Source organism: Phaseolus vulgaris, chromosome 2 (assembly GCF_051622355.1).
Source record: "Phaseolus vulgaris cultivar YP4 chromosome 2, ASM5162235v1, whole genome shotgun sequence".
Classification (NCBI taxonomy): domain Eukaryota; kingdom Viridiplantae; phylum Streptophyta; class Magnoliopsida; order Fabales; family Fabaceae; genus Phaseolus; species Phaseolus vulgaris.
This window is the reverse complement of record NC_143499.1, coordinates 42,274,428-42,288,351: the sequence shown is the minus strand read 5'-3', so window position 1 is coordinate 42,288,351 and position 13,924 is coordinate 42,274,428. Positions and strand designations below refer to the sequence as shown.

The following is a 13,924-nucleotide window of genomic DNA, read 5'->3' as shown; positions in this document are numbered from 1 at the left end:
ATAAACTTTTAATTTTGCTTGCGATGGTTTTCGCAGAGTTTCTGATGCACGACGACATCAAAAGTTTTCTCATCCTCTTTATGCAATGTCCTTCGATCTGAGGTGTTATTTCAGAATGGGTGTTAGGGGAAATCCTTTTCGAAACACTATAAATTTTCAAAATTTTAAAATTTTCAAAATATAAAAAATTCTCATGAAAACTTAGTCAATAAATAATATATAAAGAGTGTTGGAGTGGCTAGCATTCTCCTAATCTCAATTTTTGGTTGTGATTCAAAAACTTTGACGAATGATCTTTAATGGAGATATGATGTTTTTGCCAACTCTGAGGTAAAAAGACTTTCTATTTTATTTTTTTAGTGGATAATTTAAGATGTTTTGAAATGTATAATTGTTGATGAAATATTTTTAAACATTCATGTTCATGTATATTTAAGTTTCAAATTCTCAATGTTTCGTGTGACATTACGTTGTTTCTTCTTAATTTGTAAGCATTGGTGGTTTTTTGGTGTTTTTCTTACTTGAGGTTTCCTTTCTTTTTCTCTATTCTATTATGATGCAAAAAGATTTTTAATTTTAATTTTTTAGTGGATATTATTTAAGATGTTTTGAAATGTATAATTTTTTTATGAAATATTTTTAACCATTCATGCATATTTACGTTTCAAATTCTGTATATCTCTTGTGAAATTACATTATTTCTTCTCCATTGTTTTTTGGTGTTTTTTTTTCTTTGAGCTTTCATTTCTTCTTCTCTATTCCAACCCTGACTCACTCTTACCACCTGACAGTTCACAGATTCATTTTTTTAAAAAAAATATATGAAGAAACAAGTATGAAGAATCTAAAACTCAAATATGCATCAACTTATGTTTTTTTTTGCAGTTCTGATGACTTTCGCAATGTTTGTGACGCACTACGACAATAAAAGTTTTCTTCTTAATCCTATTTGTCTATTGTTTACGATGCCTTTCGATTTGAGGTGCTATTTCACAGTGGATGTTAGGAGAAAGCCTTTTCGAAACACTTTAAATTTTTTTAATTTTTTTTAAAAAAATTTTAGAATTTTCAAAATTTTAAAACTTCTCATGGTAAGGCTAAACTTAGCCAATAAATAATATATAAAGAGTACTGGAGGAAGTTTTGTTAACATTCTTTTAATCTCATTCTTTTAATCTCCATTGTTTTTTGGTGTTTTTTTTTCTTTGAGCTTTCATTTCTTCTTCTCTATTCCAACCCTGACTCACTCTTACCACCTGACAGTTCACAGATTCATTTTTTTAAAAAAAATATATGAAGAAACAAGTATGAAGAATCTAAAACTCAAATATGCATCAACTTATGTTTTTTTTTGCAGTTCTGATGACTTTCGCAATGTTTGTGACGCACTACGACAATAAAAGTTTTCTTCTTAATCCTATTTGTCTATTGTTTACGATGCCTTTCGATTTGAGGTGCTATTTCACAGTGGATGTTAGGAGAAAGCCTTTTCGAAACACTTTAAATTTTTTTAATTTTTTTTAAAAAAATTTTAGAATTTTCAAAATTTTAAAACTTCTCATGGTAAGGCTAAACTTAGCCAATAAATAATATATAAAGAGTACTGGAGGAAGTTTTGTTAACATTCTTTTAATCTCATTTTTTTTTTCTGATTCAAAAACTTTGAAGAATGATCTTAAACGGAGATATGATATTTTTGTTGATTATGATGCAAAAAAGACTTTTATTTTATTTTTTTAGTGGATGTAATTTAAGATGTTTTGAAATTTATAAATTGTTGATGAAATCTTTTCAAACATTTATCTTTATGCATATTTAAGTTTCAAATTGTGTATATTTCTTGTGGCATTAAATTGTGTATATTTCTTGTGGCATTATATTGTTTTTTCATAATTTGCCAGCATTGGTGGTTTTTGTTCTTTGAGCTTTCCTAAGAGTCCACAAATTCATTTTTTTAAATATAGTTTTTAAAATATATTTATTAAAATAAGAAACTTGTGAATCCTCTTGTAGTGGAAGCCATTGAAAATGGTGAAATACATACTACAATTACAATAGAAAAAAAATAATAAAGAAACGAAAGTTGAAAAAAAAACACCAATATAAAATCAATGCTAAGAAATGCGTATAAGATGACACAAGAAATAAAGAATCTGAAACTGAAATATATATCAACTTATATGTTTGTAATTGCAATGACTTTTCTCATGTTTGTGATGCACAAACATGAGAGGTTTTCTTCTTCATCCTCTCTAATTACTTTTTATTATGTCTTTCAATCTTAGATGCTATTTTAAAATAGATATTATGAAAAAACCTTTTTTCAAATCTAAATGTTTTTTTAACGAAAATCGTCTTGATATTATGATTTTAATTTTTATCAAAATTGAAATTGTATTTATTGATCCTAACTTCTCTACATAAAATAATACTTTTGAATCACAACTTACCAATCTTATAAAGCAAATATATATATATATATATATATATATATATATATATTCTCATATTTTGATGCAAAACCATTAGTGACATAAATATCATGTAATGCACATTTAAGAAATGTTAACCCGTCAAAATTTATTCTAAAGTTTCAGAAAAGATATCAAGCTTTTAAAATTTTATGACTTTACGGATAAATTAGTAATTAGGTTTTTTTTTTTTTTTTTTGCATTTTATCATCAGATGTTTTAACTTTGCATAATTATAATTTCATTAATTTTAGTGTATGACGAAAGTTTTAACAAATGAAAACGATTTTTTTTAATTTTAAAATTTTGTTGATGATTATTTAGAAACTTAATTAGAATATACGAAAATAAAGAAAAGAAACGTACAATGTGTGAAAAGAAACAATAGATTATGCAACGTATTTTATTAAAGTCATTTTACTGAACTCATTCAATTTAGTTTCGTTTTTGCATTTTCTCGCTACGAGACTTTCTAGTTTCGCGTCCTCTTACCTTCCCGCATTCATAAACCGACGTCGTTGCCTATCGCCTTCTCCGACCACCGCTATCTCCGGCCGGTTAGTCTCTTTTGAACTTTTCCACCGTTGCATGCTTCTCAAATCTCGTCGACATGACTGAAACCACCACTGATCTTTACGTAGGAAGTATTATGAAAACCATGCATTTGACAGTACAATGAAGAAAACCCTGGAATGTTGTTGCTTCCTTTATCGTTTTCTTTTAAAAAATAATATGAAATTTCCTATTTTACTGTTCTTTTTAGTTTCATCCAGTATATGGGACTTCTGCTGTAGGGTTTATGGAATATGTCATAGAGTTACTAGTTTTCACTAATCATGGTTGCCTTCAATTTTTTAAGCTGATCCTCTATGCGATATGATGTTGGAGGGGACTTCGTTTTATCTATTGGAGTTGAAGCACATTTCCTTTTTCTCGGTTGATGATATTGGAGTTTTTTGTTGAATGAGGATGAATATTTCATTATCTATTGTTACAAGATGTTGCGTTATTTATTTTCTCTTTAAATATAGCATAAACTTGCATTTTTTTTTCTCAGTCCATCTTTTGCCTATTTGCTGAGACCAAATCAATGGAGAAGAACTCTCTGTTATTATTGTGGAAGATGAGAACGTGGAAGTGCAACCATTAGGTTATGATTAATGATTTAGATTGTGTGTTTAAGTATAAATTGAACACTATTTTTTTCCGTTGGAGCTAAAAGATTAGGCATAATTTGTATTTTAGTATGCAATCTGAATCATTAAAATTTAATATATTGGTTGTAGTTAAATGATCACTGCTCACAATAACCAAGAGTTCTCACGTGATGCACTCCCTTGCTAATATTATGTAATACTTTTGTTCGTTGTATTTTGGCTTTTTTAATGGTCACAAATTTTCTTTTATATATCTGCGTTGGATGATGATGGTATGAAGAAGTCTATTTTGTATACTTATGTTTTGATAATGTATAATTTCTTGAAGATAACCGCTTATCTGTTTGCAGCCTGGATGCCTGGGTGAATTGAATTTGTTGCAAAAAGAAAAGTTTTCGTGGGTTGTAAAAGCAATTATCTGTCTAGTTATCCGTGTATACTGTGGAGATTTCGAAATTGAATACAGTAGAGCTGTTGATAAGTTGATTGTTCTAGGCTGGTGAATTGAAATGATTATCAGTGCCAAATGTCACTTTAAACAGGCTGACTAAGGTTTCTGATTTTCCTTTTTCAGAAGTCATTTTCGGGTACCATGGCAAAGAGAAAAGGTAGAGGACGACCAAAAGGGTCCAGGGTTCAGAAGAAGGTTAAAGAGAGTGAAGATGGTGAATTGGTCATTTCAATTGCACACTTGAATGTGTTGAAAGTTGATCCTGACTTTATTGAAGAACATGAGGGAGGTATACATAGATTGACTTTATTACTTTCCTTTTTACTACTTGTATTTTACTGTTTTTTTTTTGGTTGTGAGAAAGCATATGCTTGCTGTCGTTATATATGAACTTTGTGATTCAGGTACCAGTATGCCTAAGAAAAGAGGACGGGGACGACCAAAAGGATCACAGGCTGAGAATTTTCAAAAAAGTGTGCACAGCGACTTGAATAGTCGCATGAATCCATCTAAAATCGTTGAAGTTGGTCTTGACAGTGAAGAACCACAAGATGCAGGTATGGTTACGAGATAACACCCAGTTCTGATTTCTCTCACTTTATTGTTTAATTCATTTCCTCTTTTATCCACTCTACAATAATTCTTATTTTATTAGGAGAACCACATGGCATTATAGAACTGATTTGCCTATGACAATTATAATGTTTGATCATATCAAGACGCATATCCAATGGGAAATATTTCTGATGATAACTCTGATAGTGAGTGTTATTTTTTTCCTTTATAATATTTTTTGCTACCTTGATTAAGGTAATGCAATGAACTATTTTCTTGAGAGATTTCTTAACTGGTGTGTCTCTCTCACTCTCTGTTTCTCCCTTTTGTGCTACCTACATTCAATGCAGTACATCATCATCATATATTTTCTCAAACTCCTTGGGGTCGGTACATGGAAGAGAACATGTATGCTAATCAATGTTTTATATTCAATACTTGTTGCATTTAAATACAGCTGTGCCCAACAAAAATGGACAAGAACGACCAATAGGGTCGAGGCAGTACTGTCAAGAGAATGCTGATTGCGAGAACTTCTATAGGAGTCCATCAAATATGATGGAAGTCAGTCTTCAATGTAAGGAGGAACAAGAAACTGATACTACTGGTTAGTATATGTCTTATTGTCTTCTTTATTAGCTATATACCCTCGTTTATCTAATTGAAGGCAATTTTAAGTTTGTCAGAACAAAAGCTCTTGATAAAACTGCTATTAGCAAAAAAAATGGCATGCTTTTCATTAAGATAGTTTTCTCTCTTAATGATCTCCAATGCATTAGTAAGGCATGTATTGCTTCGGAAAAATTACTAAAACATGCTGTTCATTTGTCCTGAAAATTTCAGTTGCAGTTTTTAACTTCGCAGGTTGCTCTATATGCCATTATTAACATTGATTGCTAGGAACTATTTCATTAACGACTGACCTCTTTACAACCTTTTTTCATTTGTGTATGTTTAAGATGAAGTTGACGAGCCTTGGGGAAGGGGATTATGGCAACCAATAGAGTCAATAAATCAAGAGAACCATCAACAAAATGCAGGTAGAAAGTTGGATGTGTTCATTTAAGTGGTGGTCAGTGTTTCTTCTCTAAGGCTTTATTTGACACTTCTTTTGTTTTATGTTGTGTTTCAGATACACATACACTTGTCAAGCCTAAAAAAAAGGGAAGAGGACAGACAAGAGGGTTGTCGCTTCAAATGAAGCGTCAACTGAGTGCAGATGGAAAGTTGGATGTTCTCATCCATCCTACAAAGCTGGTGGCAGTAGGTGCAGGCCGCAATGATTTCATTACTGATCTTTCTCTTATTGTTCGCCAGAATGCACGTCTTAATGTGCGCCAGTGGAAGAGGGTTCCACAAAGTACTAGGTATACAATAGTGCAAAATATTCTGGTATGTTATGACATTGGTTATGTTTGGTTTAATCATGATTTTGTAAAATGATATTTGATTAAAGGATATATTGGTTTTTTTGCTGGTTTGTGGGTGTGATTCCATAGTTTTGCTTATGTGGGGATAAGGGCTTATTTTAAGTAATATGACAAGAGAGATGTAAATTCATCTTTGAGCAAATGGTTTTAACCAAACTCTAGTAGAAAGATGCTACTAATCTATTATACTGGTATACATGAGGAATCATCAGTTTGTGGAATTGTAAAGAAAGGCTGGCAAGATTTATGTATTCAAAATCACCTATAAACAAGGTTAGTCAAATGTAATAATCTAAAGATATAGTCACCTAATACAAAAAGAATCTAATCTATCTATCTAAAATTCAAAAAGTGATAAGAGGATATAATTCATTTAAGACATTTAATCTCCTTTGTGATCATCATCATTGAAAAAGACACTTTAGTCGAGATTCATTTAAAAACAAACTAACAACTTTAAAAAATTTCACATTAAATGAAGATATGATGGGAGAATAAATAAAAATGTTCTCACTAATACATATATAATCTAAATATTTCTTATTATATAGGATTTTTTCCTTATTTCTATAATTATAATAGAAATTTATGAGTTTTAGAAAATCACAATGTTTGCCCTTATTAACATTGTGTTGAAGCCATGCCAGAATCATGGCAGAAATCCAAAAAAAGTATCTTTTAAATTGGACATTTTACCAATATGTATTATCCAAGTGTTGTAGCATTTTTTTCTTTCTTTACTTACATAAGCTCTCTGTTTTGTAATATTGTCTGTTGCACCATTAATTATGTGACTGACTATGTATGTACAAAAGTATTAAAGCAAATATGTGTTTCGAGCCTTGTTAAAATTCATGTAGTGTAATATATATTTATTTTGGGTACTTTGTGTCCATGCCCACTTTAAGTGAAATCTTGCCTTGCTGTCTTTCATTTATGCAGTATTCTAATGTTCTCACTCTAGCTTTCATTCTACTCTAGCATTGAGTCTATTTTAAATAAACCATTAGTTAATTAGAGAATAACAGTTGAGTTTGATCCCAAATATAAGAGAAAGGAAAGGAAAGGATATTGTATGTTTGTGGGAAAATTGATGCCTTTGGGTTAGGGAGGTGCAGACCCTTAATGTTTATGTAAGTCAGGTAGTGTTGAGGAGTCAATTCAATTCCCTTATTCATTGTTCCTATTAATCTAGCTTGTTCTCTCCGTTATGTGCATGTGTGCTTTAAGAGAAAACGTACCTTGTTGTCTGTAGGGCTGTTCCATTTGGTCTATTTTTTTCCTTCTTTTATTTTATTAACCTATTCAAATATGTGTGTGCTTGCCTGGATAAATTAGGTTCTTTGGTTCAATTTTTGTTAACAGAACAATTGGAGACTGCCTGATACAGATATGGTAAGGAAAGCTATTCTGCATGAAGCAGGTCGTTTATATCAGAATTGGCGCAGCAGGCTTCATGGGTATTACTTAAAGTTTGAAACAAAGGACGAGGCCTTGAAGCATGTCCCTGATGATGTTACCGATTCTGATTGGCAATTCTTGGTTGATTATTTTAGCAGCCCTTATTTTGAGGTACGATAATTTGTGCTCGTCTATACACCATTCTGCCCTGTGAATGTCAATAAATTTCATCACTTGCTCTACGTCAATCTTCAGACAATGAGTGCAAAAAACAAGGCAAATAAGGCAAAACAGCGGACAAAACATACTACTGGGTCAAAATCTTATCAAGCAACCAGCTATGATGCAGTGAGATTTCTGCTTAACGTTTGTTCTTATGATTATCACGTCTCATTTTGTATGACTTTTTTTCTTATAATGTTTAATAAGCATATAATTTTAACAGCGTGACCCAGTGACTGGAACGGAGCCCGATATGCAGACTTTTTGGCAGTTGACACACACAAGGGAAAATGGGGAATGGATTGACGAAGCGTCTAAGGAAATCAATGTAATTGAATTTCATATTACTGCTATATTTTTTCTATATAATTTGATTTGATGTTACTATGTTCTCTAAATGACGAATTGTTCGTAGGACAAAGTTGCTGAACAAATTAACGAGAAGAGATGCCAAATAGAAGATTCTCAGGAAGTGGGGGAAACAAATGAAGAAGAAATTATTAATACTGCCTTCAATACATTGGTTGGGAAGAAATCATATCTGCGAGGTTTTGGTCCTTTTGGAGCAGGACTAAGGTCACCATCATCACCAAGCTCCAGTACAATTCAACAGATGCAGACTGAATTAGATGCCCAAAAGAGAGAGACAGAGAATGCTAGGAAAGAATGCAATGAAATAAGAGCTAGACTTGTTGAGGTTGAGTCCCATCTAGAGGATGAGCGGCTGAAACGTACAGAGCTAGAGGCTCGTCTCTTGGATCGTCAAAATGAGATGCAGGAAATCAGCAGTCAGGTTCAAAACACCATCCAGGCTGCATTGTCTCAGTATCTTCCGCCAGTAAGTATAAAAGATAAACATATTGTTGGACTTGGATTGGATGCTCAATTTTATGTACATTGGTTTAAGTTGTTTGATATAATGTAATTTTTAATGTGAGAGTGAGATTCAAATTTTATTAATAATGCTTTTGAATCAGAAGAAGCATTCAAATGATTTTCTGAACACCAAAAGATCTGACCTTTGGTATCAGAACAATTGTTTTTCAAGCTAATCGGCAAGATATTTTAAATTCTTATGTATATTCATGGATATCATACTATCATTATAAAATGAGGATTTTTCGTGAACATTGAAAGTTGTAATACTTGGCTACTGAACTGAGGATTTGTCTGCAGTTAAGGAGGGTACTGTTGAGTTTTGTCTTTGTTTTTTGTGGGATTAGAGTACTATTTAGTTGTTTCTGCTGTAGATTTCTTTCCTTCTTTCTCATCTTGATCTTGTCCAATTCTCCAAATTCTTTTGTCAGACAATAGAATAAGTTATTTACTTGCTAATTAGATGTATACACTGTTAAATTATGGCTCTACTTTGTGTGCGTATCATTTTTCATATTTCTTATGAATTACGTCTTTAAAATCTTCCTCTGACGTGTTCTTGTTTCAAAATATTGTTGTGGATAGAAAAGCGAAGCAGAGACCTCAACAAAGAATAAAAGAAAGATCGAAGAGCTTGAAGCACAACTCCATGAAGCAGAGGATGTGATAACAGATATTAGATCAGAATTAATTAAATATCGCAAGTGTTAGGAAAGTAAGGATGAAGAACTGGTTAACAGACTGTAAATGTTTTTTGAAATATTTATTCAGAGTTAAAAAGAGTGTCATGTATAGCTTTGGCGTGACTTTGTTTAATTTTAGATATATTATATATTTTAAATTTGCTTGTATTTGAGATGAAGCTCGAGATAATCTAGGTTTTTAAAAAAAATAATATTTTAAGTCGATATAGTTTATGCATTTTTTGAATTTAATTTTAATTATTTCAATTTTATTCTGCATTTGCGATGTTTGTTATCATTAATTAATTTTAAATACAAAATTAGTGTCTAATTTAAGTGTTTGTTATATAATTAATTAATTTTAAATAAAAAGTTAGTGTCCAATTTAATTTTCGATCAATTCGATGCAAGAATGTTTTAACAAATCTTTATTTTGAAAAAGTTTTAACACTGACTTAAATTTTATATAACTAATTTTAATCTTTATAATTATAATTATGGTAGTTTTCCCATTTTCTTTTTAACGGATTTAATTTGAGAACATTCCCAATGTTATCATTTAAATAATTTGCAGCACTTTATATAAGCAAGTTAGTCTTTATACTTCAACTTTTCTTTTATTCCATCCGTTTTTATACTTTTAACTTTTATATAGTTTTCTATTCAATATTTGTTTATAGTTTATTGTGTGAACTAGAGTAGATCTGTATGTGAGTGATCACGAAAGGAAGGAAATGTGAGATTAGCAATGTTGTTTGAGTATCAGTGCATGAATTACAGTATGCAAGTTTAGGTAGTGAGTGAAGTACATATTCTTTTTTTACCAGAACTTGTAGATTATGAAGGTGCTGACAAAGTTGGTTCTAGTATTGGTACTGTAAATAATAGTTATGTGTAGGACAGTTTTAATTGTTAATTTACTCAATCTAATTAATTAATGAATAGTATTTAATCCTATTAATCTTATTTAAAAATACTTACTTATTTACAAAATAAATATATTTTTAAACTACCATCCCCTAAAAAAATACTCATATAAGCTTTAACTTTTATTTGAAAATAAAATATTGATACTCTTTAACTCTAAAAGATCTAGGTATAAGAATTAATATATCAAAACAACACATCTTTAGCATGAGTGTTCTAACATTCTATAGGCATGAATATAAAATTAAAAAGTTTATAAAAAGTAATGTTTTTTTTAAAAGGTAAGCTACCACACATGTTTTTAAAAATGATAATTGTCAATACCCAATTTCTTTGGGTAAATAAAATTTGTAGAATTTGCGGGAAAAAATCTTCTAAATAAAAATATTTTAAAAAAGATAACATATTGAAATGATAAAAAAAAAGTTCAAAAGGAAATAAAAAAAAAAGAGAAGAAGAAAAAACAACAATTCAAAAAAAAAAAATTATTTTATTTTTAATTAAAAATCCCACGCTTATTATTCAGACCTTCATACTTCCTTTATTTTCATCCTTTTTATCTTCAATTTCTCCTTTTACCCCTCAGTCCACCCTCACTGCTCTCCTTCTCACACCCCCACTCTTACTCAGTTCTGCTCCTCAGCCCACCTTCGCTGTTTTTCTGTTCACACCGCTTCCTCACTTAGCACACATCCCAACCCATATCCACACCCCATTTGTTTCCTCACACATCCCAAAAATTTCACTGTTTTTCCTCCTCAATCATTCTTTGGGAATTTCTGTCAAGAAGTAAATGGTTGCATAAGAAGTTGAATTCATTTTGATTCGCTGTAGGATGCTTGAGCTAAAGGCGACCTCAAGTACTTGAATCCTTTGAATATAAAATTACTAATTATCATTTGAGATACTGCAATGGTGGACAGAAGGATGACTCTGCAATTATTGAGGTACTACCAAAAACTGATGCATTTTAATTAGTTTGGCATGGTGTGTTTAGAACGCATTCGGAGTATTCTGATTAAAAGATGCAACCAAGTTTTGCCAATTGTGTCAGGCGAAACAAGTAGCATTGCCATGAATGGAATCCAAATAGAAACAACAATCATCTTACCAGATTTGGAGCAACTTTATTTGGAAAATTTCATCAATTTAAAATGTGCTTTTAAATGTCCCTTGCAGAGTGGAACGTTTTCCAAATTACAAACTATGTCACTCAAAGATTGTCCAATACTGGGTGAAATTTTCAGCAATGGAACAATTCAACATTTTCGGAACTTCAAAAGCTGGAACTTGAAGATTGAAGATTTTCAAAAATTGGAGAACTTATTAGAGAAGACACTGAAAGAGAAAGGAATGTGATTCCAAAACTATAAATACTGTCTAATTTCCTTGCCTATTATGTTCTTTTAGCGTTTCTGTTTTATACTGGATTGGGCCGAAACCTTTGGGCTGAGCCTTTGTCCCTCTTAGTTCACATATATATATATATATATATATTAGTTAGCTCAGTATGTGATATAAGAAAGTGCCATAAGCATGCACGTGTAAAATGGCCATGCAGAATAAAACAGTTAGAGCAATATACTCAGTCTCTCTCTTCTTCTCTTTTCTGCACTGTTCATCGTCTTCTTCCTTCACTCTCACATTTCAGACAACCATGAAACATATGCAGAACGTCAAAATGGTATCAGAGCGGGTCTGACCCGCTCTGCTCTCCGCTGCGACTGGTTCTCTTCTATCTCTCTACGCTCTTATCTTTCATTTCTTTTTCCCGTTTTTATCTCCCTTTGCTTTGCTCTCTTGAAAATGGCTGTCAATGAACAAGACCCATCCAAGAATGACCAACAAAACCCCGCCAGTGCATATTACCTTCATCCTGGAGAAAACCCAGGTATGGTATTGGTTACGCCACATCTTGATGGAACAAACTACCACTTGTGGAGCAGAGCAATGAAGCGTGCGCTGTTGTCAAAGAACAAATACAAGTTCGTCAACGGTGAGATCCTTGAACCCTCGCGAAGTGATGCCAAGTACGAGGCTTGGGAAAGATGCAATGTTACAGTTGTTTCTTGGATTACACGAAGCCTTACTCCACAGATTGCTCAAAGCACGGTGTACATTGATGATGCAAGAGACTTATGGAAAGATCTTGAAGAAAGATTCTCAAAGGGGAGTCATTTTCGTGTTTCAGACCTTCTGCAAGAAATCAACTCCATCAAACAAGGTGAAAGGAGCATCAACGAATACTACACTGATTCTAAAACTCTGTGGGAAGAGCTAGATTCACTGCATCCGCTGCTCACCTGCACTTGCAAATCAAAGTGTACGTGCAATGTGATAAAGATCATAGTGGGATACAGGGAGTCAGAAAGGGTCATGTGTTTTCTAAAAGGATTGGGAGAAAATTACAATACTGTAAAGACGCAAGTTCTGCTAATGGATCCTTTGCCAGGGGTTAATCGTGTTTTTTCCTTGGTTCTGCAACAAGAAAGACACTTAACTGAAAGTGCAGTAGTGGATACAAAGATTCTCATTAACAATGCTAATCAATATGGCCAAAAGATGAATGTGAAGAACAATGGGAGCAACCCTTCCTGGCGCAACTACGGAAGGGGAAGAGGAAAGAACTATGGTAAGCAATGTTCCTTTTGCAATAAGATGAATCACACGGCTGATGAGTGTTACTCAAAGCACGAGTATCCTCCTTGGATCAAGCAAAGAACGAGTTATGCTGCAAACACTATGAAAAGTGAGGAAACCAGTGAAACAGAGGGAGAAAAGAATGCACACAGTGATGCTCACAATGACCAAATTCTGAGAAATCTTGACGCCGAACAATTACAACAGCTTGTGGACATGATTTAGGGGTGCAAAGAAAAACAGAGAGTGGTAAATAACAGCGTAGGAAACTCTTTGAAATCAAACAACACAGGTAAAGAAGGTAAAAATCTCTGGATCCTTGACACTAGGGCCACGGATCATGTAATGTGCTCCATTACCTGTTTCACTAGCTTTTACGAGATAAAACCAGTAAAAGTCAAATTGCCAAATAATCACAATGTCATTGCTACCCATGCTGGCACTGTTATTTTAACTCACAAAATTACCCTTCATAACGTGCTATATATACCTGCTTTCACCCTTAACATTCTGTCTGTACAAAGGTTGATAAATTCTTTAAAATGTAGGCTTGTTTTCACTTATAATGTTTGTCAGATACAGGAGAAACATACTTCGAAGATGATTGGTCAAGCTGATATTGTGAATGGTCTATACCACCTCCACATTGATGAGAAAGAAAGTCAGATCTGCTCCCTGCGTGAACAAGAAAATTTTGAAGCTGTCAAAGGGTTAAATATATGGCACTGTAGAATGGGCCATCCATCAAAAAGGGTGTTAGAAAAACTTGCCAAACAATACACGGATATACACTCCACTGATATTGATGTATGTACTCCTTGTCACCTTGCTAAACAACATAAGCTTCCCTTTCCTTTAAACAAAACTAGTAGCGATCATGTTTTTGATTTGGTTCACATGGATATATGGGGACCTTTAAATGTTCACTCTTTGCATGGGCACAAATGTTTTCTCACTGTTGTTGACGATCACAGTAGATATACTTGGATTCATTTAATGAAAAGTAAGAATGAAACTAGAGATTACATGCAACGTTTTGTCACTCACGTTAAAAACCAATTCAACAAAAGTGTAAAAGCTATTAGAACCGATAATGGAAAAGAGTTTTGCT

General features: G+C 32.5%; 2 protein-coding genes across 2 annotated transcripts; both read left to right on the top strand.

The window, feature by feature from the left end:
• The first annotated feature begins 4,084 nt into the window (after positions 1 to 4,084).
• LOC137812214 (uncharacterized) lies at positions 4,085 to 9,469 on the top strand. Its single transcript, XM_068614130.2, has 10 exons — positions 4,085 to 4,368; positions 4,484 to 4,636; positions 5,092 to 5,241; positions 5,594 to 5,674; positions 5,767 to 6,026; positions 7,430 to 7,636; positions 7,721 to 7,813; positions 7,911 to 8,015; positions 8,103 to 8,525; positions 9,149 to 9,469. Exons 1-10 carry the CDS (start codon positions 4,221 to 4,223, stop codon positions 9,272 to 9,274), a joined length of 1,746 nt encoding a protein of 581 aa, XP_068470231.2. The 5' UTR covers positions 4,085 to 4,220; the 3' UTR covers positions 9,275 to 9,469.
• Positions 9,470 to 12,100: 2,631 nt separating this feature from the next.
• Positions 12,101 to 13,038, top strand: LOC137809502 (uncharacterized). Its single transcript, XM_068610610.2, has one exon. It carries the CDS (start codon positions 12,124 to 12,126, stop codon positions 13,036 to 13,038), a length of 915 nt encoding a protein of 304 aa, XP_068466711.2. The 5' UTR covers positions 12,101 to 12,123.
• The last annotated feature ends 886 nt before the right edge of the window (positions 13,039 to 13,924 follow it).